At 43.4% G+C, this 27,933-nt stretch overlaps 1 protein-coding gene across 2 annotated transcripts in view; it reads right to left on the minus strand.

The window, feature by feature from the left end:
• The window catches only part of MYO3A (myosin IIIA), a 115,122-nt gene that overhangs the window by 60,246 nt on the left and 26,943 nt on the right, over positions 1-27,933 (minus strand). For both annotated transcript variants that reach the window (XM_053410099.1, XM_053410098.1), the window contains exons 6-16: positions 17,739-17,815; positions 15,459-15,604; positions 13,921-13,986; positions 10,989-11,144; positions 4,888-4,987; positions 3,305-3,421; positions 2,538-2,642; positions 2,364-2,447; positions 1,646-1,848; positions 680-778; positions 429-543 (exon numbers count right to left, since the gene is read on the minus strand). In XM_053410099.1, the coding sequence (XP_053266074.1) occupies positions 429-543; positions 680-778; positions 1,646-1,848; positions 2,364-2,447; positions 2,538-2,642; positions 3,305-3,421; positions 4,888-4,987; positions 10,989-11,144; positions 13,921-13,986; positions 15,459-15,604; positions 17,739-17,815 (1,268 nt within the window). The remainder of the gene's footprint in view (positions 1-428; positions 544-679; positions 779-1,645; positions 1,849-2,363; positions 2,448-2,537; positions 2,643-3,304; positions 3,422-4,887; positions 4,988-10,988; positions 11,145-13,920; positions 13,987-15,458; positions 15,605-17,738; positions 17,816-27,933) is intronic.

The following is a 27,933-nucleotide window of genomic DNA, read 5'->3' on the forward strand; positions in this document are numbered from 1 at the left end:
CCAGTGAAAATAGGGACATCCTAAGGAAAAGCAGGACATTTCAGGATCAGATCAGAAACTGGGACGGCTTCTCTAAATCAGGGACATCTCGGGAAAATAGAGAGAGTCTGGTGCTATTGCCCTCTCTCTGCTCATCAAACAGCTGATCTGATGACTGGAGAGGAGGTGATTTGCATTCCCATCAGGGCGATGGGTTTCAGCCACTCTAGCACTGTGTCAAATGTATTCCCCTTCTTTTTGCCACTGCCTCCAAAATTAGTAGCATCTTGGAGGGAGAAATTAGTGTGGGGGTTGGATCAGGCCCCTGAACTGAGAGTGAGACACCCACTACTCTAGAAATTATTGGCAACCTTCATACGCGCTACTGTCAATCAAGACCTACTTTTCTCTCTCTAAGGTGCACAAGTTAAAATATCACTGACACTCACCTCCATCGTAAACCCAATCACCTTGAAGCACTGCTCAATTAATTCAAACTGGGATTTGTAGAAGCTATTGTTCATGAAATCTTGTACAGTTCTGAGATGTTCATTTTGTAGATACCTAGAAGGATGATGGGGACAGGGAAAAGAGTATGAGAAATTGTGAATCAACTCTACATTTCAGAAGGCTCACTCTACCAAAGGCAGCCCACATATGCATTTATCCTAAAGAATGCAATACAAATGGAATGTTATACCTGGGAGGTTTATTTTCTGGCAATTTGTAATGAGCTAGTTTTTTCTTCTCAGCCAAACCAGCATAGATGTAATAGAAAATATGAAAATTCTTCTCTCCTCTGAAATGGGAAAAAACACAACACCACACACCCCAATATGGCAATTATTGAAACACAATCAACATTGAACCAGTAACGTCTAATTTCTGATTGTCTTCTACTATTATAAAATTTATTTTATTTGAAATGTTTTCCCACTGCCTTTCAGGGCAATGAGCCCTCCTAAAACAGCTTAAAGGAGAATTGCAATAGCTAACAAATGCAATAAATGGTAATAGTAGTCATAGAAGTAGCTTAGCCCAATTCAGGGGAATGAGACATCATGATTCCCAGTCCACTGTTAACGCTTAATCCACATAAATCAATGTGTTGGTCATCATAACGTTTACACAGAACTTAGATCAGGCTTCCTCAAACTCGGCCTTCCAGATGTTTTGAAACTACAATTCCCATCATCCCTGACCGAATTTGAGGAAACCTGGCTTAGATGTACAGGCCTAAGCTACATGGGCATTAGCCTACATAAAATGTAAATAATAATAATAATAATAATAATAATAATAATAATAATAATAATTACACAGTTCAGGTTATGCACAATGCAGTTTCAGAGGCTACATCCAAGGTGTCTGATTGGACTAGTCCAGGCACCCCCAAACTCGGCCCTCCAGATGTTTTGGGACCACAACTCCCATCATCCCTACCTAACAGGACCAGTGGTCAGGGATGGTGGGAATTGTAGTCCCAAAACATCTGGAGGGCCGAGTTTGCCTATGCCTGCTAGACTTTACAGTGCCTGGGCTAGGCAGATGGAGTCCCACCCCAATGACATATAGGCTGCACCACCCTTAGAGTTTGTTTGAACCAAGCCTCCCTCTCTCTTTCCCACAGCCAGAAGAGCACCTCCTTTGTTTCCCTTTTACTTACACAGCTTGATGTATGACTCTTGATTTTTCTAGGAGGTATTCTGAAATCAGAGCACTTACAACAGTTCCACTGGAAGTGAACTTCATTTCTAGGTATTTCCCAAATCTGCTGGAATTATCATTAATAATAGTGCCTGCATTTCCAAAAGCCTCCAGCAGGTTGTTGACTTGGAGAATTTTTTCTTGAAGTGTCCTGTTATTAGCCTAGATACGCATTCCAAAATAACAAGAACAATAAGGAAAATGCACAGAACTTTAAAACACAAATGTAATTTTTCAGAATAGTGACGGAATAGTAGTCCTTTCCTCTGTGGGGTTGTTGGAATCCTCCTTCTCTGGGGATGTCCACCATCAATAACTAGCAGAAAGTAAGGGCTAGTTCATCTATTAGTTCCTTAACTAGGGGAACATATTTATTTGAACCGCTCTCCATTTTGTTGGGGATTTGATCACGTTTAAGGGTGCAAAAGAAAGATGTGGCAAGGCTTTATTTACAAGTTGCTGGCTGAGCTGGCATGGTACAGGATGGCAGAAGGCAAAGACCAGGCATAGGCAAACTCCGGCCCTCCAGATGTTTTGAGACTACAATTCCCATCATCCCTGACCACTGGCCCTGTTTGCTAGGGATGATGGGAATTGTAGTTCCAAAACATCTGGAGGTCTGGAGTTTGCCTATGCCTGGCAAAGACATAAATAAAGAGGTCTAGGATATGTCTTACCCTTCCAAGGACAGTCAACTGCTGAACCAGAAGATGGGCACTTTGTGTCTTCCCTGCTCCACTTTCTCCAGATATGACAATACACTGAAGGCAAGAGTGGAAGAGCACATGCTGTAAAAGGCTATCTTCACAACCCAGAGGGGTATATCAAACCTGGCCCACCATTACCACTACCTGATCAGAGCTGAATGTGACCATGGACTGGTATGCGATATCAGCCACAGCAAAGATGTGAGGAGGGTTGGCAGTCCGTTTGGCCCCAATGTACAATTTGGAATGCTGAAAAGTTAAAAGAGAAATGCTATGTACTCCTCTGTTTTTAGACTATCATCTTGTGTCACTGGCCTCATGAGACTGACCAGTTATGAGCAGTGATGCTGCCAAAATTTATAATTACTGTATTTTTTTGCTCTATAAGACTCACTTTTTCCCTCCTAAAAAGTAAGGGGAAATGTGTGTGTGTCTTATGGAGCGAATGCAGGTTGCGCAGCTATCCCAGAAGCCAGAACAGCAAGAGGGATTGCTGCTTTCACTGCGCAGTGATCCCTCTTGCTGTTCTGGCTTCTGAGATTCAGAATATTTTTTTTCTTGTTTTCCTCCTCCAAAAACTAGGTGCGTCTTGTGGTCTGGTGCGTCTTATAGAGCGAAAAATACGGTACCTGGTTCGGAATACTCATTTGCCTAGCTCAGAATGCTCAGAGGCAATGTTCCACTCAATGTTCTCTTCCAACTCAGAGTGAGAAATGAGACTTTGCACAACTTCTTCCCTTGTGGCCTGTCTTTAGTCCAAGTGTAGGACATCAATCACTTCTCCGACAGATCTAAGCAAACAGCTCCAGGGAGGACTTTGAAAGCTCCAGGGACATGTGGTCAAGCCCAGTGACGTTACCAAGGGGTGTGTGTGTGCAATCACTCAAAATTGCAAGATTTTATTTTCCTACCTGTGTAGCGTAAAGGTCTAAGTTCCGAAAAGGATTGACTGCAATGAGAATGTCCCCCACGTAGGTGTAGATCTGATTCTTGGTGTAGCTCTTTTGCAGTTGCTCTGTTACTGTATTCTGTTGGGGGGGGGCAGAGAAGGACATGTCTATTGGTGTCTGGTTTTGAAAATTTATTCAAAGGAATTAAGATTCAGGACTTTCAGGCATCTTGATACTACACAGACATCAGAAACATTTTGGTGTCTTGAGCCATATTGCCAACATGCATAATTGTGTGTTCCCTTACTATGTGCTCATTTACCTTCAGTTCTGTGCATCTGCATTAGTGATTAGTAGCACAAAAATGTATTAGAGCCACAGGAGACCTCCTACTATGTCACACAGCGAGTCCATCCAGTTCAGTATTGTCTGGAATGACTGGCAGCATTTCTCCAGGGTTTCTGATAAGTGACCTTCTCACTCAGCCCTACCTGTGAGTTGAATCTGGGGCCTTCAAAGCATGCAAAGTATGTGCTCTGTCACTGAGTTATGGCCCATCCTAACTGTGTCTGACTATTGCTGTAACTTGTCAACTCTCACCGCCATTAACATTCCAAGATTCTCCTAATCTGCTGCCTGAGATCTATTTAAAATTAAATGGTGACACCAAGGATTGAACCTGGAACCTTTGGTGTGCGAGGCGTGTACTCTACCACTGAGCTATGGCTCCTTCCACTGAGTCTACTCACTCTCATATAGAATACGCACTTGGGGATCTCCATCATTTCCTCGGTTGCCTTATTTTGTCATTTGCCCCAAGTAAGAAGTAACAGATTGACTCTAATCTAATTTAGCCACTTCAGGTAACATTATGTAGGAGACCCTAACATATCAGGCCACAGTTCGTGAACATACAGCACTTGTGTTGGCCTTGTGTTGCCCATGATTTTACCTTCACTCTCATCATCCACCATGTTTTTATACCTGCCTTGCAAAATTCACACAAGACGGAGAGGAGAGAAGAATTTTGCTACTTCTTTCTCTCATTAGCTACACACGCTATCACATTTAATGACTTTTGCCTTTTGGCAAAAAAACAACTTCTTAGCATATGGCTCATCATAGTGCAAATAAATGTTTGGATGAGAACCTAACACCTTAGATTAATTGCATCCATTAGTTCAGCTCCTGTGCCATTAATTGGCTAATGTTGGCAAAGCTGTTTCAAAAGTATAAAACACTCTAGAAATCGACTAATAATGACGAACCACTGGCTTGGTGAGTATCAAAATCAGAGGCTAACAGCATTTCCAGGTGGTAGGATTGATTCTTTAAGGCTCTCCAAATGTTGTTGTACTCCAGATCCTATTAACCCGAACCAGCATGCCCAATGGTCAGGAACATCAGGAACTATAGCCCAACAACACCTGGTCCTATAGTCCACTGACCCCCATGAGGGAAATACAACCCCATCCAGAAATTTAAACCACAGATTCTCCTATCACAGAAGACTATTACCCAGGGTGGGTGCCTGTTCTCAGCATGCAACTTCCCCAATCTACAAAACCCCTTACATTTTTTTCTTTACAAAAAAAATGCCTTACCTCATCTAGTACTTCCAAGGTTGCCAGATCATCTACATCTTCCTGGTTGGTAACTGGAGACCTACTGTAATTCCCTTTCTTAGTATGAATGCGCTCAAATCTGTTCAAGAAAACAAAAACATGGAAGGATGCTTCTACATGCAAAGAAAAATGCAGGAAGAACAGTTGCGACATTAGCAATAACCCTGTTCACACCTTCTACTCATGTTTAGAACCAACCCAATGAGTTGAGGGGGGCAGGGGTAATGTTGCTAAGCTCTGCCCCATTGCAATCTCTCTTTACAGGCTGAAGGGTGTGAAACAGAGGCCCTCCTGAAGAAGAGGAGGAGTTTGGATTTGATATCCCGCTTTATCACTACCCGAAGGAGTCTCAAAGCGGCTAACATTCTCCTTTCCCCTCCTCCCCCACAACAAACACTCTGTGAGGTGAGTGGGGCTGAGAGACTTCAGAGAAGTGTGACCAGCCCAAGGTCACCCAGAAGCTGCATGTGGAGGAGTGGAGATGCGAACCCAGTTCACCAGATTACAAGTCTAGCGCTCTTAAGCACTACACCACACTGGCTCTCCTGTATTTGTCAAGACTCTTTTTGCCATTCAGATCCCTGATCTTCCACCATAGGAAGCTCTCTACTTCAGATGCTTCCTCTCTAACTTGAGGAGGGTGACAGTAATGTGGGCGGAGCTTATGCACACCATACATTTAAAGCACATTCAAAGCATCTCTGCCCCTGAAATACTCCTAGGAATTATAGTTTACCCTTCACAGAGCCACAATTCCCAGCATGTGCACACACATCTTCCCCCGGCCCTGACCTTGGATTCCCAGAACAAGATCTTATGCACATTCTCACAAAGAACACGAGAAAAGCTCAAAGGTGACATGAGCCGCGGGCACAAAAATGTCTTTTGATAACGCCCTGCTGTTCAAATGAAAGGTCATGGTACGTTACATGTACATCCTAAGGAACTGCAGGCGGGGGAAAGTTGAGGCTGCAGGCATTTCAATACGGGCAAGTGATGTTTGGCTTTCACACAAATCTGTAATTTCTGAATCCATTTGCTAAGCAACGCTGTACATGAAGGTCATCTCCTTTCCAACGCCTGTCCTGTCAGCAGGGTGACTTTGATCAAGCAGCTGCCCACGAACGATAGATGCAGGAACTGACAGCTTATCTTTCCCATTCTATTCTATTCCCCTCCCCCCCACATCAGGAAAGGATGTAGACCTTGAGTCAACTTGTCATTTCCCATTCCAAGTGCCAACCATTACATACTGTGATTTTTTAATTATTATTATTAAAAAAAATGGAACCATGCTGGCAAATACATAGAAATGTTGCTAGAATAATTGCCAATGTGGTATATATCACATTCAGCCTACAGGGTTCAGCAATGGCTGTAGCTGGGGAGAAACAGAAATAAGCCAAGACGCAAGGGGAATCTTCTGTTCCTCCTCTTGCATTTTCCTTCTACCTGGGCTTTCCTCTAAGAATGCCGATTTCATTCCACCCGCGTTCACGTTCACTGATGCTGCTCATATATTCAGCTTTGCAGCATAGTTTCAGAGGGAGTTCTTCCTTACTGATTCTTTTATGACTAGCTTTAGAAACCAGCTTCATCATGCAACGTATACAGAAGAGACAGATATGAGAACACAATGTTTTGCCTGCTCTAATGTGAAAGGGCATGGATCCCTCGAGGGGTGTGAATGATGCTGCTTCTCTTCATTTGCCCCCAAAGAGTTGATAAAAATAATTCTCCCATCTGACGTTGGCGGATGGATTTCCAACCTCCCCCCATCCTGCTCTCGGGCACTGTAAACAAAAATATCACTCGTACCCCCATCTTAATCTGTGGAATTTTATTCTTTTTGTTTGCCACAGACGTTCAGTTCTATAAGGCACTTCCAAAGACCTGACAGGCTGATTCATCAAGGCTGTATCGACAACAGAATGACTCAAGACAGTTATTGTTTCTGCTCAGTTTCTCTCCTCCCTGCCGCCACCCCCACTTCATCCCTGCCTTTCAATCAAAGCAAAACGAGGCCACTGGAACTCTTTCAGTTTCAATTGTCAAAATGAATAAAAGTGATCTTTGATGGCTCCAAAAATAGCATGGAAAATGCCAAATCCTTGGCAATTTGTTGCCATTTGTAAAGTAATTAGGCTGACATTTATCCCATCGGATCCCAGGGCAGCGTGCAAATGACAAAAACCAAACAACAGTATGATGCTTAACTGTGGGTGGTGTTCACCATGGTTTATTGCTTTAACAAGTGAAACAATGGCAGTCAGAGTAATCTAAGGCATAGTTTATCTGTGACGTAGGTTACCAACATCCACGGTTAAGCATCATACTATTTTGCTTTGGTCATTTGCACATACACTGCCCTGGGATCCTATAAGAGGCATAGCAATCTCAAAGTCTTCTTCTTCCTCCTATTCCAGTGGTGACTGAAATCTTGGTATAAGCCCACCCAAATCATTGGGCAGGTGTGGATACAACTACCTACATCTCTTTCATATGGACACACTGTGGGATGATGCAGAATCCATTTGCAACAAGCTTTTATTTTCAGAATGAAACCTGGTCCTCAATAAGCACTTTTTGTGGGAGCTTTGGGGGTGGGGGGTGGGAATATGCAACAGATCTAGATGGTGTGTGGGCTACATAGAAAAAACAAGCACTCAGCCTCCATTGATTCTGGAATAAAAAGTCACATGTACACGGTAGTCTTCTCTCAACACATATTTCCCAACATCTATTGGTCACACCCAGCTCCTTTAACACATCAACAAGCAACATGCTTTCTAGATCTTTTCTTTAAAGTTCTCCCTGTAAATCCTGTCCAAATGCTAGTAGGGCTGGTTTATGTGTGTGTGAAAAATCTTTTGTAGTGAAAGCTAATTGGATCAGCTACAAAAACAACAAAAAAAAACCCCAAAGCAGAAGCATCACTACAATCCTTCTTGGACTGGCAAACACAAAATGGGCAGATGAGACAACAGAAGACAAGCTGATCTTGCCAGATAATGCTTGATGGAATAACCTCCTTGTTTGAGTGTCACTTTTAGTCATCTAATTGCTATGCACTGGAGCATGTTAGGATGAGCAAGGCTGCTTTATATGTGTGAACTGTGGAGGAGGAGTGGAAAAAAAGAGTGTTGTAAAAGCCGAGGGTAGCCTTTTGCAAACACGTTGAAAGTGTCAGAAGATCGCTGATTGTGAACACTGATGTGGATGTGATCAAGGAACATCCCATGGATTATTATGACCTCAAATCAAATACAGGAGAGGGGTGAAGTCAAAATGAAATCTGATTCCATGAGCTGAAACAGCCATGGACCAAAATAAGTGCACTTTAAAAATGAGTGGACCACACAAAGCACCTTAGAGTAGGGCTGCCATTTCCCCAGACATTACCGGGATTTCAAAGGTGGAATTGATGTCCGGGAAAATTTCTGAAAAATTGGGGGTTTTCTGGCAATTTTGGGGCTCAACAACTTTGGGATTTGTCTGGAAAAAACCCCAGAAACTTTCAGGGTGTCCTGGTTTTCACTTTTTGAAATATGGCAACCATACCTTAGAGGTAGATATGAGCTTGATACTCAGGAATCAAAGGTCACAGAAATCACCTCTCAAGGGTTGGTTGGTTGTAGCATTGGATATCAAGTAGCAGAGAGCCAATGTCTTCAGAATAACTGGGGGAGGTGCAGGTTTTAGCCCTTATGGCAAAATCTGGTAGAGTTCTAGGAGCCTGTTAATCCCCACACAACTCTGTGAGGTAGGCTAGGCTGAGAGACAGTGACTGGCCCAAGGTCACCCAGTGAGCCTCATGGCTGAGCTCTGAACCCTGGTCTCCCGGGTCCTAGTCTGACAGTCTAACTACTACTACACCACAATGGCTCTCATTTTGGGCTTTCATTTTGGGCACCTATACCTTTGTATTTCATTCAGTGCAGTTTGCATTTGAAATACACATTCAGTGTTTACTACTTGTATGTTTTTTAAAGGGACAAGTGACCACTTTATCTGAACTGGAATGCTGTAGGAGGAGAAAATGAAGGAAAGGCTGCCATGAAGTTATTGGCTAGCTGGCTTGTCAGTCAGAACTGGGGCAGAAGGTAGCTGCTTGGAGGAGGGACCTTGAAGTGCATGATTTGCAGGCAAAAGATCCCTGGTTCAGTCCTTGATATTCTCCATGTGGGACTAGAAAAGGAACCCCACTTAAAACCTTCACATCAAGAGCTAGATAGAAGATGGATAATACCGAGCTAGATGGACCAATAGTTTGACTCTACACAAGCCAGCCTCACATGATCAAACTGAGAAGAGGAGGGAAGATTATTTTGATTATCCGCCATTTCGTCACTGGCAACATTAAATAGCAACACTTAAGCAACTGTGTTCTACACAGTGTTCACAATTTCAGTATTTAGGTTTGCAGCTTGCATCAACCCATACATCTAATTTGATTTCTTGGCTTTGAAGTTCAGGCTCTCTCCTTAGTACCATGCACTGGATTTGTTCTTGGTCATTGGGACTTTATTCCTGCAAGAGCTTGTCACTTCTTGGTTAAAAGAGTTTTTCAAAATGCTAGAAAGGGTAATTATATTCATTTGCAGGGGGCGGGGGGGCAATGCATCCTTATAAGACAAATTGCTGACTATAAAAAGAACAAAATAAATCCTCAGATCTCACTGGAAGATTGCAAAAACAAAATAAAACACAAACCAAAAAACATTAAGCCACCAAAAATATCAATAAGAAGAAAATCACCTGATCTTAATCAGATTTCTCTATACAGCTCATTTGATGTGGGAAGAAGGAGACATTGACCATTGAGACTGTTAAAATAGCACTGCCTTTTATGTTCTATAAAAGATCCCCCTCAAAAAAACCTATTATCTGTTACCTTGAAGCAGAGTAGAAATATATCAATATTCACCAATGTCTAAATCTTACATTCAGAACATTACTTTGATGAACTTGTTTCAGAATTTCTGAAACAGAGCCAAAACACTTTGGGCAATTTCATACAAGGCTCGAAGATTATGAATGCTTCATAATGCATAATTACTTTGCTAAATACTGTTAGAACAAGGATGAAAATATCCCCGTCTAAAAGTGGCATTATTTCTGGCAACACATTTCCTTTCCTTTGCACGTGAAGGAAATGTTTTGCCAGAAATAATGCAACTTCATAGAGGGGGATATTTTGGCCACAGTTATTCATGTGGAAGAGCTTCAGTGGCCTCAAACCTGTGAGAACAGTTAACAGACATCACTAAGCGTGTATTCCACAGCTGAGCAGATATGTATGGTGGACCACTAAGGATTGCCTGACTGGGATTGTAAGAGCAGGGAGTTCCCAACACCTGGCAAACAGCCACACGTGAGCAGCGAGTTGTATGCAGTTCGGTTAAGGCACATATTATGCTTATCTAATATTACATAATCTGTTCAAGTCTTAGTTCAAATTCCAGCTTCCTCACTGGTTTACAGAGATGCTTGCTACTTAAGTGGGTTGCATTCATAAAAAATGAGGATGTTGCTTAAAATAAAAATTTGAAGAATAATTTAAATAAATGGTCTTCAAGATCACATTTCCCCCCAGTAGTGATGTATGGAAGTGAGAGCTGGACCATAAAGAAGGCTGATCGCCGAAGAATTGATGCTTTTGAATTATGGTGCTGGAGGAGACTCTTGAGAGTCCCATGGACTGCAAGAAGATCAAACCTATCCATTCTTAAGGAAATCAGCCCTGAGTGCTCACTGGAAGGACAGATCCTGAAGCTGAGGCTCCAAGACTTTGGCCACCTCATGAGAAGAGAAGACTCCTTGGAAAAGACCCTGATGCTGGGAAAGATGGAGGGCACAAGGAGAAGGGGACGACAGAGGACGAGATGGTTGGGCAGTGTTCTCGAAGCTACCAGCATGAGTTTGACCAAACTGCGGGAGGCAGTGGAAGACAGGAGTGCCTGGCGTGCTCTGATCCATGGGTCACGAAGAGTCGGACATGACTAAACGACTAAACAACAACAACAACAAAGACCAAATTTTGTTACATGCAGACAGACCCTCCCCCCCCAAAAAAGTACCTTGCTTTTTCTGTGATTCCCATTTGCTGGTGAACATCAATGAATTCCATCAGCTGCATCTGCAAGACAGTCTCTTTGCCCTCCACTTGCTTCACAAAGTCATGCTGCAGCAGGTCAGACACTGTTGGGCGTTTCTCATAATCTTTGGTCAAACACCTGCACCATTGGAAAAAGCACAGCTTTTAGGAAATGCAGTTATGTGATAAAAAGACAGGCGGTAGCAGAGAACTAGGGAAGAAGCCTGATTTCAAGCAGTGGGGCATGGAAGAGTCCTGCGGGTGTAGTGACCTCCCCTATGGGAGCAGGTGGCACTGTGGTCTAAACCACTGAGCCTCTTGGGCTTGCTGATCGGAAGGTCAGCAGTTCGAATCCGCATGACACGGTGAGCTACCAATGCTCTGTCCCAGCTCCTGCCAACCTAGCAGTTCTAAAGCATGCCAGTACAAGTAGATAAATAGATACCGCTGTGGCAGGAAGGTAAACAGTGTTTCCATGCGCTCTGGTTTCCGTCACGGTGTTCCGTTATGCCAGAAGCGGCTTAGTCATGCTGGCCACGTGACTCAGAAAGCTGTTTGTGGACAAACGCCGGCTCCCTTGGCCTGAAAAGCGAGATGAGCACTGCACCCCATAGTCGCCTTTGACTGGACTTAACCGTCCAGGGGTCCTTTACCTTTAGTGACCTCCCCTCCTGGCAGCACCATGTTCACCAGCATGGGAAAATGGCAGGGTGAGGGGCAGAGGAGCTGTGGCTTAGTGATGTTGACTCCAGGCAGCTTTTTATGTCTTCAGCTCCCCTTTTAATTGGTGCTTTTATAATGTTGCTGGATTTGTGTGTTTCTTGTCTGTTTTAATCTTGCTATAGGTTTGTGGGGTGGTCAGTCTGGATGATACTCATGGGTGTCCCTTACGAACTTGTGATCCAGTGTAGAGGAAGGTAAAATGTATATGAGGAAACCAGCAAGATTTGTTGAGGTGACAGCCTCCTCCATCCTATGATCAGGTTGCGCATACATTTAAATGAAACCACCCTAAAGACACAATACAGTCATACCTTGGTTCTCAAACTTAATCTGTTCCGGGAGTCCGATTGACTCCCAAAATCGTTCAAAAACCAAGGCGCGGCTTCCAATTGGCTGCAGGAGCTTCCGGCTAAATCAGAAGCCACATCGGACATCCAGCTTCCGAAAAACGTTCAAAAACCAGAACACTTACTTCCCTCTTTTCGGCGTTTGGGAGCAAAAACATCCGAGTACCAAGGCGTTAAAGAACCAAGGTACGGCTGTAGTCTCAACTAACCTACATTCCAAGGAAACAAAATTTTGGGCAAGCGCAGGCACCCCTGAGTCTCTTGCCATTCAGAAATTGGAGTGCGCACAACAATATTGCTCTCCTTTTGTACAATGCTCAGAGAGCAATATTCATAAGTTCAATGGGCAAACAAATATACTTTTTTTTTTAAAATGAGGAATATGTTACTGGAATAACATGATTTACCCAGTACCTGTCTCCTCATGCCCTTTTTCGGCAGTTTCTAGGTGTGGGCTTTGTATTCTCTCCGTCACATCCACAACAGTAGTTTGCTAAGGGTGCTGACCTCACAGAGCTAAAATTGCTAGCTCGCTTAGCAAACTATAATTTCCAGGATTCACCATGATGGTTAGGAGTGCTTTAAGGTGGACGTGACCCAAAAAAAGGTGGTGTAACCCACCAATTCCCTGGGGATTAGTCTCTAGCCAATGGACCAACATACACAGAGCATAAAGTAAAGGTAAAGGGACCCCTGACCATTAGGTCCAGTCATGACCGACTCTGGGGTTGCGGCACTCATCTCGCTTTATTGGCCGAGGGAGCCAGCATACAGCTTCCAGGTCATGTGGCCAGCATGACTAAGCCACTTCTGGAAAACCAGAGCAGCACACGGAAACGCCGTTTACCTTCCCGCCGGAGTGGTACCTATTTATCTACTTGCACTTTGATGTGCTTCCAAACTGCTAGGTTGGCAGGAGCTGGGACCGAACAACAGGAGCTCACCCCGTCGTGGGGATTCGAACCATCGACCTTCTGATCGGCAAGTCCTAGGCTCTGTGGTTTAACCCACAGCGCCACCCGCGTCCCTACACAGAGCATAGGAAACTGCCTTATGCCAAGTAGGACCAGTGGCCCATCCAGCTCAGTATCGTCCACAATGATTTGCAGTAGCTCTCCAGGATTTCAAACCAGGGATTTCCCGAGGCCTTCCTAGAGATGGGATGGAGTCTGGGAACTTTGGGATGCAAAGCATGTGTTCTGCCACAGAGCTACAGCCCCATCTCAGATCTTTGCCTCTGCCCATGGTGAAGCCACTGTTATGGCTCTAAAGAGCCTTATGTACTCCCAGATATAGTAAAAACAAGAGCATGGTCTGAGGGCCCAAGATGGAGCCACCTTGCTAATCTAAATCAGGTCTATGTCTGCTTCGGTAGGAGACCACCTATGAAGCCCACTATGGAACCTCTATGGTGTCTTCAGTTCCATGATGGAAGAAAGGTGGGATATAAACGTCCTAAATAAAAATAATAAAGAATGAAACCTATGCTACAAAGACATTGCTTTAAAATTCATAGTTTCTGTATACTGGAAATTGCTCTGAGTTTTCTGAATAGTAGATCCTGTGTAAAAATTACAATGGTTTACCTAAGCATTAATGGTGCAGGAGCAATAAAATTGCTAGTCCATTTGCAAAGCTAAGCAGGGTCCTACCTGGTTTCAAATTGGATGGGGAACTTTATTGCAGGGGATTGAATTAGATGACCCTCATGGATCCTTCTAACTCTATGGCTATCTGAATATTTTGGATGCTATCTGAATACTGTAAATGTGGCTACATTATTTTTAACTGCATGGTGCTCCTTTATGCATTGATTTATTTTTAAATGGCTCCATTGTCACTCACTTGCTGATAAAGTCATTGAATTCAGATGACCATATCTCTGGCTGCCGCAATGTAGGAGGCGGATTTCTGTGGAAGATGACATTAAAATAGGTTTACATGTAGAATTACAATAAGCTCGAATAAATTTTCAACCGAATAGAGTGAGAGAAGTCAAGCTGAGTAATGGATTTCTGGAAGAGTCATTAAAAAATACACAGATTTCCTCTAGCTTAAAAGGAGCATTGTTTAGAAAAGTATAATGCACCACTGATTGTCTTAATGTTATAAGTCTTTGGAAAGGGGGGATTTAAAATCTCTATCAAATAAATCAAGAACTGCAGTAATTTTCTAGCATTCAAACAAAATGATACAACTAATGACCTATTCATCATTATTTATGTGTTGTGGCAAGTCCCCTGCAATCCTAAAAGCAGTAGGCTTTACAATTCTTTGGTTTGCTAACACTGTCATGAAATTCAGTTGGATTAAATATCCTCTTGGAGTTCACTCCAGCCAATGACAAGAGGCTGAAATGGTTGAACAAGTTAATTTTGTTAAGGAAATGGGTCTGTTAAGTGTCTTCTTTGTTATGTAAGCCAGGGCCAGAGTGTTGCCACAGAAACTAAATGGTTGGAGACAATTCTGGAAGGTGAACAAAAGAGTCCATGTGTTTTCTTTCATCCTCCCCTGGCTGGAGTGATGCTATCATAATGTCTATATGTGTTTGAGAGAGAACAACAGACTTGCAGTCATGGAACTGGGTCTGAAGGAGACACAGAAAGGCTGATCTGCTCTCTGTGAGAATCCAATGTTATAGCACAGGGTGGGGTGGGGGCACAGAGAAGCTTAATGGGGAAGTGGGATCTGTTGGAGAGTTGATGCTGTGAATCTTCGATCTTATGCTCAGCCTGAATATATGTGTAAATAAAATCACAAAAATGTCGTAAGACTCCAGTGACGTTCATTCCTAGGAAACCAACTCAGGGTACATACAGGGACTCTGTGAAACGTCTTATTAAAAAAAAAAGTCAGGATTCCTTCTAATTCCATTAGGATCATAATCCACCTATTGGTCAATTGCATGACCCATGAATAATTCTTTAACATCTAAGAAACAGGTATATGTCTGGCATCACCACATGAGCCTGCCTCTGCTGGGCCAGATGTACATGGACTTCAACTCCCATCATCCCTGACTAGCCATGTTGGTCCTACCACATTGACTGCTGCTAGTTTAAATGGTTAAATTGGCACCCAGCACTATATTTACACATATATCTACTTGCTGCCAAAATAAGTATTTATTCATGCCTTCCCAAAACAGATTAAGTTCTAGAGTCTAACATCTCTTGGCTAGAAAGTTCCATGCAGGACCCACTGAGCTCAGTTTTCCCCCTCCAATTAAAATTGAGGGAAGAAGTAGACAACGCTACCATAAGAGACTGCCATTGCGTGGATGAAATCACTGAATACATTTTACAGAACTGTTATCCCTCCCTCTCCGCTCCATTGTGGTCAAGTAGCCTGCCCAATGAAAGATACATGGAATAAGACGGTACCTTGGTATTTTGAACAGAGCTCTCATAGGATGCAAATCAGCCAGTGGTGGATCTCCATCACCTAACTCTATAGCGGTGATCCCAAGTGACCAGGCATCGCATCTGGCATCATAGGAACTATCCAGCTGCTGCTCACATGCAATTACCTGTTAAAATATAAAATTAAATAACAGCATCTGAACTGGAGGTGCTGGCAGACAGGCATTTCACAGCCATCTTGCTTGCATTTGAATCACGTTCCTAAGCCTTTTCAGTGGAGCTATGAGAACAGGCCATAATTACAGGCTTTTTGCCCTATGAAGCGGACGTATTCTGAGGAGGCAAGTATTTAAGCTGCTTTTTGGCCTTCCACACTGCCTGCCAAAGAATGACAGTTGTGAGGCCAAAGCACCTCAAACTGTGACTCTTGTATGGCAATAATACACAGAGGGTGGAGGGAAGTGCTCATCCATGTTTCTGCAGCTGTTGCCGTGGCAACAAAATGTCTGCCTCAGCAACTAGCTTAGTCTCCCCTTTAAAAAGGGAATTGAATATTACTTCCTTCTAGGATGGATTAGTAAACTCCAGGACCAGGTGAAGTCTTTGATACTTGGTCCAAAAACAACTACTGCTTTGAACTACAGCTGTAGCAAATAACTGAGGAGGTCTTAGCAAGGCACTTAGCTTAGGAGTGGCAAAATGGCCTCTTCATCACGTGTGAAGGATGAGGCGCAAACAGGCTTATTCCAGAAAAATTACCTCTCCCTGGGCAGGTTTCTGGGTCCTCGTTCTACACTAGGCCTAAACAACTTCAGATTCTCTAAACGAAATACACCAAAGTTCAAAGAAGTTCTGTATTTACCTGCCTGGTACTGCAGAGGGAGTGTGGTGGTCAAGCGCATGGCAGACCATGGGACATGGCTGGGGGAGGATTGGTTTAGCTTTAAAAGAGGATTGTGCAGATTTATGGAAGATATCAACAGGCACACCAACTGGAGGGAAGTTCAAAGGCACCTCAGCTCCCTCAATATTTGTTGTAAAGGGAGCCAGCCTTTTAATGGGTACATGTGATGTCACATGTGCATGTGACGTGTGCTGGGCCCCCTCAATCTTGGGGACAACCTGGTACCACTGGCTGCCAATAGCTACTAGCCCAGAGACTGTTATCCCTCTACCCTCAGAGGAAGTATACCTCTGAATGCTAGTTGCTGGGAATCATAACTGGGGAGAGTGATGTTGTGTTCAGGTTCTCCATGCAAATTTCCCATAGGCATCTGCTTAGCCCCTGTGAGAATAAGATGCAGGACTAGATAGAGCTTTGCCCTGCTCTTACAGTCTTCTGTTGGTAGGTCATGTTGTGTAGACGTCCCCAGAGCGGCAGTCCTTTTGTTGACATTCCATTGTGATCCATAAAGGAGCCCAATTTCATGAAATGCATAATTATTTCAACCCCTCAGTGACCCAAGTACCAGTCGGATAGGAGAAACTAACAAACCTCTGCATTCCCCCCTGCGCCTGAGTTTCAGCCCCAGCAAAGAATGAGCAAGAGAAATGAATAGAGTGTTGGTTTGTTGTCTCTTTTGACTATACGTTTCATCACACATTGTCCTTCTCTGAAATCCCCTGGGATACTCCATTAAACATTTGGTTTGGTGGCTGAATATTGGGAGGCTGAAAGAATACATTTGGTTTTCCAGGTCTTATTTAATTTTTCCTCGAGGAAATTTACGCAGAGAAAATGTCATGCATCGAGTGAGCTGAAGAGGCAACTGAACATATTAATAAGGCTGCAGGCACACACCATACATTTAATGTTCATTACTTCCCCCCAAAGAAACATGGGAACTGTAGTTTGTTAAGGGTGCTTGGATCTGTGAGAGGTCAACCAAAACTTCTAGGATTCTTCGGATGGGGAATTCCTGTGTTTTAAGTATGTGGTGTGTATGCAGCCTCAACACTTATTATGTATGAAACCTGACAGGATTATATAGATTTCTGCGATAAACCTATCAACACCAATTTAAACATGAACAAAGTTAACTTCACTGCCAGGGATTTATTTTACTGGACCCAAATGAATAATGCCAAAACATGAACTTGGCTGCAGTCGGTTTTAATAGTCTTAACACAGATCAAATGCAAAGCCCCCCCCCCCAAGATGGAATAGTGTCAGAACAGAGAGAGCTAGAAACTTGGGGTGGGTATAGCAAAGGACTTAGAAAGTGATAGATTTTTTAAAAAGAGAGAGAAGCACATAGAGACACAACCCCATAAGTAGGAGTTAATAAAATTTCATCTAACCTCAGGAGCCATCCAAAAAGGAGTTCCCACAGATGTATTCCGACGGAGACGACTGCTGGTCAGCTGGGCTGATACACCTAAAGGGAACAAGCAGATTGACACATCTATGCTTAAGGAATTCTATGCAGCGAGTATCACATCTATTGTTCTCATAATTTTGTTCCAACATGGCGTTTCTCATTCAAAAGCTTAGCAGCATTTTTTCAGCTCTCTGCCAACAAGCAAGCAAGAAGGCTGGTAAATATCGCATGCCCTGCTTTCGCCACCCACCCTGAGTTTCATTCACTGCCAACGGCTTGAAAGGGGTTTGAATTTAGTTCTAAATTAGGGTTTTTACAAGCAATCTGACTGCACATTTTTTGAGACCGACGATTACAGTATTTCTGTCTCCTATTCTTAGTGGGAGGAAACCACGACGGGCATTTGAGCGAGTCAAACTCGCTCTTTCGTTTAAGGCATACTTTTACAAAAAGAAAAAGAAAGACATTAGCGATACTCAGTGCTTTTTTTCTAAAAAAAATGTTTAGGGGTACTCTCATTTTCCTACTCATATTGAAATACTGCCCCTCAATGAGGCCAAACTTAGATTCACAAAATGTTTAGGGGTATGAGTACCCCTGCGTCCCATCAGAAAAAAAAGCACTGGCGTTACTCTTTTAAAGCCAGCACCAGGAGTGAAAGAAAAAGCAAACCTCAGCTACATTAATAGTTTGTGCATTCATTTCATCCTCAGGAAGCATCTGAATTGCATGCATCCTTCTGCTAAAAGCACGATTAGTCATAAAAAATAAAAATAAAAAAAACCAAGATGCATGAAAACTGCACTGAGCAAGGCTGCTCAATGACTCCTAGCACATTTCTGCTAGGATGCAATGACAGGCTGAAACACATCTAAATATGTACACCATTGAAAATCCGCTCACATGGAACACAAACTGTTGTTAAGACCTACACTCTAACCTGCACAAATGGTTTTAAAACTTTTGACTTTCAGGGGATTTGTGCCCCATTGATTTCTCACGCAATAACACAAATAAACCTAGTTTAATGGCTTAAAACCAAACAGGAGAGAGACCGATGCGTAAACAAGAGAAATAAAAATAGTAGCCTGCAAGGCTAAAAATATCTCCTTTCTAGAAAGGTTTGCTACAATTAACTTACTCATGGCAGTTAAACCTATTTCTTGCTGCAGCCGCCTTCCCAGAAAGGGTCACGAGGGACACAGAAACAGTCAAAGAACCAGCGTGGCTACTGCCATGCCTACGCACTCCTATTTTTACCATTCTTAAGCTTCAGAGAAAAGTTTTCTAAGAATGTTGGAGCAGTGGCAAAGAAGGCAAGCAAGAGTTATTCAAACACCTCTGCTAGGAGACCAGCTGCTGCTTTTGCTTCTTCTCAAATGTCACCAAACACCAGGCTGCAAAGCAGAGGGAGAGAAGATGTTCCTCAGTCATAGAACCATAGAGTTGGAAGGGATCCTGAGCATCATCTAAGTCCAGCCCCTTGAAATGCAGGAAGATGCAGCTGTCCCATACGGGGATCGGACCTGCAGCCTTGGCACTATGAGCACCACACTGTAACCAACTGAGCTATCCAGGCATCACTGTGCAGCCACCATTCCACCAGGCTACCTGAACTGATCCCCTCCCAGGTGGTTGTTATAAGAACTGTCACTTTAAGAAACTGGGGCCACAACTTCTCCCCTCCCCCCATACTTCCTTGGTTGTGTCTTTTAGATTGTACATGCCTGAGGACATTGTGGTGGTGTGGTTAAGAGCGGTGGACTCATAATCTAGTTAACCGGGTTCGCGTTTCTGCTCTTCCACATGCAGCTGCTGGGTGACCTTGGGCTAGTCACACTTCTCTGAAGTCTCTCAGCCCCACTCACCTCTCAGCCCCACTCACCTTGTTGTGGGGAAGGAAGGGAAAGGAGAATGTGAGCCACTTTGAGACTCCTTCGGGTAGTGATAAAGCGGAATATCAAATCCAAACTCTTCTTCATAGTGCTGAACCTCAAAAGCTGCTCTGGGAGCCTTTTCAGCTAAAGCATGGGATTCCCTCACCCTTTAAATGTACAGTATTCAGATAAATACATAATGAAAGATGCATAGCGTCATGGAACAGGGAGTGCCACATATGGGGCGTCACTACTAAAAAGTCCCTGTCACACAATCTTGGGAAGTTGGAGATCGTGCTCCATCTGAACTAATATCAGTTCAAACACCATACATTTTAAAAAATAATCCCGGGAACTGTAGTTTGTTAAGGGTGCTGGGAATTTAAGCTCTGTGAGGATTCTTTGGAGGAAATAATGTGCTTCAAAAGTATGGTGTTTCCACAGCTACAGTCATTCACATTTTGCAAGGGTATTCAGTGACCACTTCCATGCCCATACAATGGCATTCCTTTTGCAAAGGGCACAGGGAAGGCAGATCTGAGAGTTTCTTCCAGCTAGATTGCGCCCTCTCCCCATTGAACCTTCAACTGCCAGCTGCCCTGCCAGGACCATCTTGAAAATATTTCATATATTGCAATCACTTGTTGTGATTCTTAAAATGAATTTCGGTGTAACTTATAAGCTGCTTTGCCAGAATTTCTGCCTCGAAAGGTGGGATATAAAGGATTGTGATAAACAAACATAATTGGGAAAGGGGGAGATGCCATATTTTCCTTATCTGCTATAGATCGCGCTCCTGAATTAATTTCATTCACTTAGGCTTGGCAAAGGCAGAGACATGGACAATCATGCCCAAGAAGCAACTGAGTTATTTTTTATTATGCTTCTGTTGTCAAATTTGATTACCATAAATTGCCTTGCAGAGAAAAGGGCAAACATAAATCTAACATTAATTTGCAAGAGATGCTCAGTTGAAATCATGGCCCATTCAATTATTCTAAAGTGCCCCAAAAATATTGACAGCGCACGAGGATATATATATATATATATATATATATATATATATATATATATATATATGCAACACAATTGATGTTTTAAATCTGAATCATGAAAAGTGGCTTTCTGAAAGCTGACTTTTAAATTTATTAGTATTATTCTTAACCTTTTGCTCTTGGCAGCAAGCTGGCATTTCAGTCTGTGTCATCTGCGGAACAATATTTCCTTAAGCGCTTGCCTCTTGCAAAAGGATCGTGATGTTATGCAACACTTGGCTGTACTCTCTTTCAGCACCTTGTCAGCCAGTCAAGAATAAGGCCAGGCTTGCAAGTTTTCTAACAGCAGCTTTTCTGAGGGGAAGGCGGGGAAGAGAGGTCGAAATTATTTTTGGAAGAAATCTAAAAATACAACAGAGAGGCATATGGATCAAAACCACAGTGCAAATCTTTTGCAGATGAAAGGTTTCCCAGAGCTAGACAGTTATGCCAGACTGAGCAACAGAAACTTAATCCAGATAAAACCAAGGAGGTGCTGTGGGTTGTGAGCTTGACTGAGAACAGAGCCATCACTCCTGCAGCTGTATGTTGTTTGGGGAAATGGGTAACACTGATGCCTGGTATTCCCACGCAGCATCCTTGGATTTTCCTGAAGATACAGGGCAGCTTTCATTACAATTAGATTTTCTAGAGTCATAGAATTGTAGAGTTGTAAGGGAACCCAAGGGACATCCAGTCCAACCCTCTGCAATGCAGGAATCTCAACACGTGGTCACCCATCCAATTTGAAACCGTACTGGACCCTGCTTAGCTTTGCAAAGGTGTTAGCGGTTTTATTGCATGAACGATATACGATATCTTTATTGTCATTGTCCCATACAGAACAATGAAATTGAAAAACTACATAAAACATTCAAAAACCCCTAAAAACTCTGAAACCCCATTTTAAAATACACTATACTATACTATAAAATACACTATACTAAAAAATACACTATACTATAGAGACCCCTTATGCTGCGTTTAGAACCAGAATTGCATTTGCGTAGAAACTGTTTCTCAGGCAGCTAGTCCTGGCCTTTATAACCCTATACCTTCTTCCAGAAGGCAGAAGCTGAAAGAGATCATTTCCGGGGTGCGTACTATCCTGCGCTATCTCTGCCGCTTTCTTATGGCACCTGGCAGCATAGATTTGATCTAAGGTGGGAAGAGTGCACCCAATTATTCTCTCTGCAGTCTTTACAACCCTGTAAGAATAAGTTGTTTTTCCTGCACCACTCCCCCAACTGCTCAACTTCCTTCCTATAGGCCGCCTCCCCCTCTCCAGCCATGATTAAACCAACCACCGTTGTATCATCTGCGAACTTAATGATCTTATTACTGGGGTATTTGGGGGCACAGTCAGCTGTATAGAGCGTATATAAAAGCGGGCAGCCAAGCAATGTGCAACAAGGCCCCCTCTGTGATGGCACCAAAGCTGGGGAACTAGGGGAGCTAACCTTGTTTCACCCTTATTGTCTTTGAGATGACAGACTGAGGTGGCTCCCTTCAGGTGGGTTGTGTGAGGCATTGCTACCCATCTTTACTATTAGATATGTAAAGTGCAGTCTTTTAAAAAGTCTAGTCAGTAGAGCCAGTGTGGTGTAGTGGTTAAGAGCGGTAGTCTCGTAATCTGGGGAACCGGGTTCGCGTCTCTGCTCCTCCACAGGCAGCTGCTGGGTGACCTTGGGCCAGTCATACTTCTTTGAAGTCTCTCAGCCCCACTCACCTCACAGAGTGTTTGTTGTGGGGGAGGAAGGGAAAGGAGAATGTGAGCCGCTTTGAGACTCCTGAAGGGGAGTGAAAGGCGGGATATCAAATCCAAACTCTTCTTCTTCTTCTTCTTCTTCTAGTCTTTTTATTATTCCAAAGCAAACGTGTCCAGAATTGCCATGCCACACGCGATGGACAAATTATCTGGTGTGGCGCAACAACTACACAATGATCCCTGATTGGAATCAGCGAGGCAGGCAGTATTATTTACCGATACATGAGACCATGACTAAAAGTAATCACGAAGCCCTTCTCTGACTCATGCCTAAACATCAGCTAGGGGGCACAGAGAAATGTCTTTTTCTTTTGGAACAATTTCAAGTGAAATTGCTTTAACTAATGGTTACGCCTTGCAGAATGATTCACACAAAGTTTACAGATAGTGAAAGCCAACAGCGTTCTGAGTACAAAAGGATGCCAACGCATTGCTTCAAGACAACAGAGGCTCTGTCAAACCTTTGGAAAGCTTTCTGAATGTCACTACAGGCAAGAATAACATGACACTGGATGGAAGATTCATAGCAGAGATTACAGGAAATCAGAATTATAGAGCAGGGGTGCCCTTGGGAGTCTCCCTAGGCCTGTTCCTCTCCACAGACCATGTCTCTTGGCAGTCCTGTTCCACACCCTTGGGTGTTTTTGCTTGGACTCTGATAATGCCTCTTGCTGGGTGCAGGGTGGAGATGTGTGATGTGTCTCATTTTTGCATGGCTGCACTGTAGCCTACTGCACAAAGGAAGAGTCACATCCATTGCTTTGCTCTCTTTTGCCACTGGGCCCACCAGTCACTGCCACACAGCTCCCAGAAGGTGCCCCCATAAGGGAACGTGACCCTTGACTCAAATAAAGGTTCCCTGCCCCTGTCATGGAGAGCACATTTGCATTGGAACCCCTCTCCTTCAATAACATGCTTGAAAGCAGTTGTTTAAAGAAGTGTAGGCCTGATGGAGGTTCATGGTAGGACTTGGCTGGCACACCTCACTCTGGGTCATGCAGACAGCACAGTCTATACTGGCTCTGCTAAACTCTCCTTTTGCTGGGCAGTCAGATTCTTTTGTGTGGGGATGAAAATTAGGGTTTGCAGACATTGGAGGCATGGAATGTGCACATCTAATAATTGAAGAAGAAGAAACCCGAATGATTTCCCAAAACCATAATGTGGCATAGAAGGTGTCAGGAATGAGCCAGCTCCAAGTGTAACTTTGTATCCAACTGCTGAATACAGTCAGGAACTGAGAAGTTTGGAGTCAACGCTGGCTGGGCAGAGCACACAGCTGCCAGGGTCAACTCCCCCTGATCTTGGACAATCGGTTGCCAAAGGAACAACTGAGAGCAGGCTGGCACACAGCCAAAGCTCTCAGGAAGCTCAAAAAGGCGCAAACAGCCACAGAGACAGTTTTTCAGAACAAGGAAGAGGCTGTAGCTGTCACAATAAGTCTGAGGCGGCAGCGAATAGTGGGGCTGCTAGACAGGAAGCAAAATAAGAGACGAAAGGGTCAGAAGTTCAATATCTTCTGTTGACACCGGTAGGAGTCTTCAGAAGGGTCATCTTGAGTGATAACACTGGCTGTTTGGCTAGAGCTGTCCAGAGCTATCTGTTCATTTTTGCAATAAATCCTGTTTTTTAATTACCTACGCTTACTGTGTTATCATGCTGGGAACCTGGACTCCTGACAGAAGGGCATCTCAATTTATTTAAGTTCCCCCACCGACACCTTACGCATACCCACACCCCTGTCAAAAACCACAAATCCAATACAAGAAGTGAGGGAATGACCTAGCATCAAGAACGCTTCTGAGATGGCCGACACAGTAATCATGCAAGTGACTCTGCCCATTTGCTGGGCAGGGAGCACATTGGTATGCATCTGACATACAACTGGCCTGCAGCATGTTGCAGATCCCAGAATTTATACCGAGGCAAGCGTCTGACTTAAAAAAACCAATCTGCAGGTCTGCACCAGCACAAACAGCTGAATACATCTGCATTATCTGCACGATAGTTTTCAATGGAGGCGTGTCAGCAATGCTCCAGATATACCCAGAGGACGAGTGAGGCATTGGGAACAATAAAACAAATCAGGATAGGTGAAGCAAGCGACTTATGGCATATGTCACATGGGAAGATGAACAAACCACATGCTCACGAATCATCTGGAGTTGAAAGAATAGTCACAGTAAGCCTTAGAGGTGATGGTTCAAATAGACAAGGGGTGTAAAAGCAACTCCTTGTCCCCTGAGCCATGCTTCCAGAGAGGACACCAGTCCACCTGAATGTTTTCCCAGGCCTTTGAGCAGAGGAATCCCACCTGGAGGCAGGGGAGAGAGATTCCAAGAAGGAGGAACCACCCAGTCCAAAGCTCTATTGGTGGAGAGAATATTTCTCCATTATTTTCTTCTTCTGTCAGCCTATTGCTTTTGGAGGGAGGGTGGGATGTCACCTCCCATTGGTCCCAGAGCTGAGATACTTTCCCTCTCACTCTGGAGATGTTAGGCAGAAATGGGAGGGCCTGGAATTTTAGGTGTGTTTTAGCACTGACATTGTCCTTTTACTAGCAACCATTGTCCTCTGTCCTTCCTTACATCTGGGCCCCCAAGAGGTGGGAAAAACAAAAGAAGATGGGCATGTTCGGTTGAGCTAAACCTTTATATGAGTCTCCAGCTTTATATGAATTTGTCAGTAACCCACAGGGTTTGCCTAAGACATTTTGCTACCTGAGATGTTCCCTTGCCTGTTGTATGTACTGAAGTCAACTGGTCTGCTAACTGAATCTTATTTCAGCACTGGTGACAAGGACAGCGTCTTCCACCATACCTGACAGCAGCAGGCTAGCTTACAGGGGCAGCTTAGCCCACAAAGGACACCCACTGCTGCTGCTGCTGCCCACCCACGTCCAGCATCTGCTGCCTGAGGCTGCTGCCTCATTCTGCCTAATGGTAGGACCTGACTCTTATACACCGCTTTGCTGCCATAACATCTAGATTGGCTCCAAGTTCCACAAGCAGCTTAGATAAATTGTTTCAGTTCAGCATTCCCCTGGTACTTGTGACACGCCAATGTCAAATATTCTAAATAAAAAGCCAATTATCTTCCCTCAGCTTCTCAGAGATGATTCATAGTGGAGTCTGAGCCTCTGGTTTAGTCACGCTGCTTGATGCTCCAAGCAAAGCTGTCCATTTCTGTTCTTTTGATTTGGTTCATTCTTTAATTCATACCCTCGACTTTACCTCATTGGATTACTGTTATTTTTTCCCTTTTGGTTTACCTGGGTCTTATCTCAACCCTTTTATTTCAGTGACAACTCAACTGAGTTACAGGCAAACCACGGTTTGGCCACCACTCTGATGGTGCCTCAAGCTCATATTTTCTCCTCTTCCCATGGCACGTTCAAGTTTCCCTCTGCACTACCTGGCTTGGATGGACAACTGTTTTATTTATTTATTTAGAGCATCTAAATTTTAACATGTATTTTAACTTTTGTATGTTTTAAAGCAAGGTTGTATTTTTTCCTTAATTTTACTGTTTCATGTTTTGTAAGAGTTTGTTTGTTTTTTTAATATCAAGGGGCATATAAATGTAATGAATGAATGACTGACTAAAATACCATGCTCTTCAGTCAAAAAAGACCCCCTGAGTGACTTACATACAATCAACTACATACAACCAGGATTTTAATTTGTTTTTTTAAGAGAAAGAGATGAAAGGTCAAGTTAAGCTTGTTGCTAAAGAAAAGAGCAGGCAATGTTTCTTCAAAAGCCACATGTGCTACTGGTTCAAACCTACTTTAGCTACAATCTGGCACTAGATGAGAGACAGAGCAAGTATTGCTGGCAATTGTTGTTATTAGCACGGCTGTCTCATGAAACTCCTATAAGGTTGATTCAAACAAATGAATTCTGCGGACGTGAGGTCTCCAGGCTGATAGTAGATGGACTGATGGATGTTTCAAGGGGATTGAAGCCGGGAAAGGGGGGGTGGAGTTTGGGAATCCAAAGGGTGTATAATCTAATTTGTTCTGTTTTTATTTTGTTTGGATATCTATATGATAATTGGGGAAATCGTGGAAGGGAATTTAGGCCGACTTTAGAAAAAGGTTTAAAGAATAAGCAATGATGTATAAATATGAAGTCTATAAGGCAAAATTGGTTTTTTAGAAAAAGGAATTAAATATAAAGAGGTTTAAAAATAGGGATAAGAGCTTGTTGAACCAACATTTGGACCTGGAATACAAGAGGGAGAGGTGTGGGGAAGTCAGGGAAATATGTTATAGAAAATAAGGATTGTGAACTGTATGTGTTTTTAATTTTTTTCTTGTTGTTTTTTGTTTTTTGTTTTTTTTCTTTCCTTTTTGGTTTTGTTATTGTATTACGGTGGAAATTTTTAATAAATATTATTTTTAAAAAAACAAACAAACAAAGGAATTCTGACAGATTCAACTTCTCATACAGAGATGAGGAAGTTGCACCTGCTGGAATTTATTTTTCGACTCAACAAAGAGAAGGCTCAGGAGCCTTGCCTTCCAGTAGATTCACCATATTTTCGCTCCATAAGACACACTTTTTCCCTCCTAAAAAGTAAGGGGGAATGTGTGTGCGAATGCAGGTGGGAGGCAGGCAGGAAAAGCCCCCGCGCACACACTCCGTGGGGCTCTTGCGGGCTTTTCCCCGAGAAGGGAGTGCTGCTCTTGGGGGAGCCTTAGCCATGCGCAGCCTCTTCCGGGCAGGGGATGAAGGCTCCCCTTGCCCAGGAGAGGCTGTGCGCGGCCAAGGAAGAAGCCAGGACAGCCAGCGGTACCACTGCGCTGCGCTCCCGCTGGCTGTCCTGGCTTCTTGCTTGGCCGCACGCAGCTTCCCCTTGCCCGGGAGAGGTTGTGCGCGGCTATCCCATAAGCCTGCTTGCTGTCCTGGCTTCTGGGATTCAGAATATATTTTTTTTCTTGTTTTCCTCTTCCCTAAACTAGGTGCGTCTTATGGTCTGGTGCGTCTTATAGAGCGAAAAATGCGGTGATCATCCTAGATATTACTGCAAGATATAGTATTGCAGTAAATTTTCTCATGTAGTAAATACACTTCTGGTTAAATACAATGACGGGTCATCATGGATGGAAAGCACATTCGCTCACACATTGTATTTCACTGATCCTCCCGCCATCCACTGTAGCTCCTCACACGCTATCTACACCTGAAGTCTGGGGGGCAGTCTGCAACAATATGGGATATAAAATTTGTAGAATCATTATCCTGAGCATCCCCAGTGTGGGTAACTGCTGATAACTTGTCAAGTGACAGACCTAACAGATTAAATATGAGCTGAAAATATATCAATACACAGAAAGAATTTTAGGTTATTGTCCCATTCAAAGATCCAGGTGCCTAAATATGTAGAGATAACTTTTGATTCCAATAAAATGTGTTGCAATATAAAAATATTCACTAGTCACTCTGAAAAGTCCTCCAGCAGTTTTTACAATATCTATAAAACAATTCTTGC

The sequence above is a fragment of the Podarcis raffonei genome, chromosome 12 (assembly GCF_027172205.1).
Source record: "Podarcis raffonei isolate rPodRaf1 chromosome 12, rPodRaf1.pri, whole genome shotgun sequence".
Classification (NCBI taxonomy): Eukaryota; Metazoa; Chordata; class Lepidosauria; order Squamata; family Lacertidae; genus Podarcis; species Podarcis raffonei.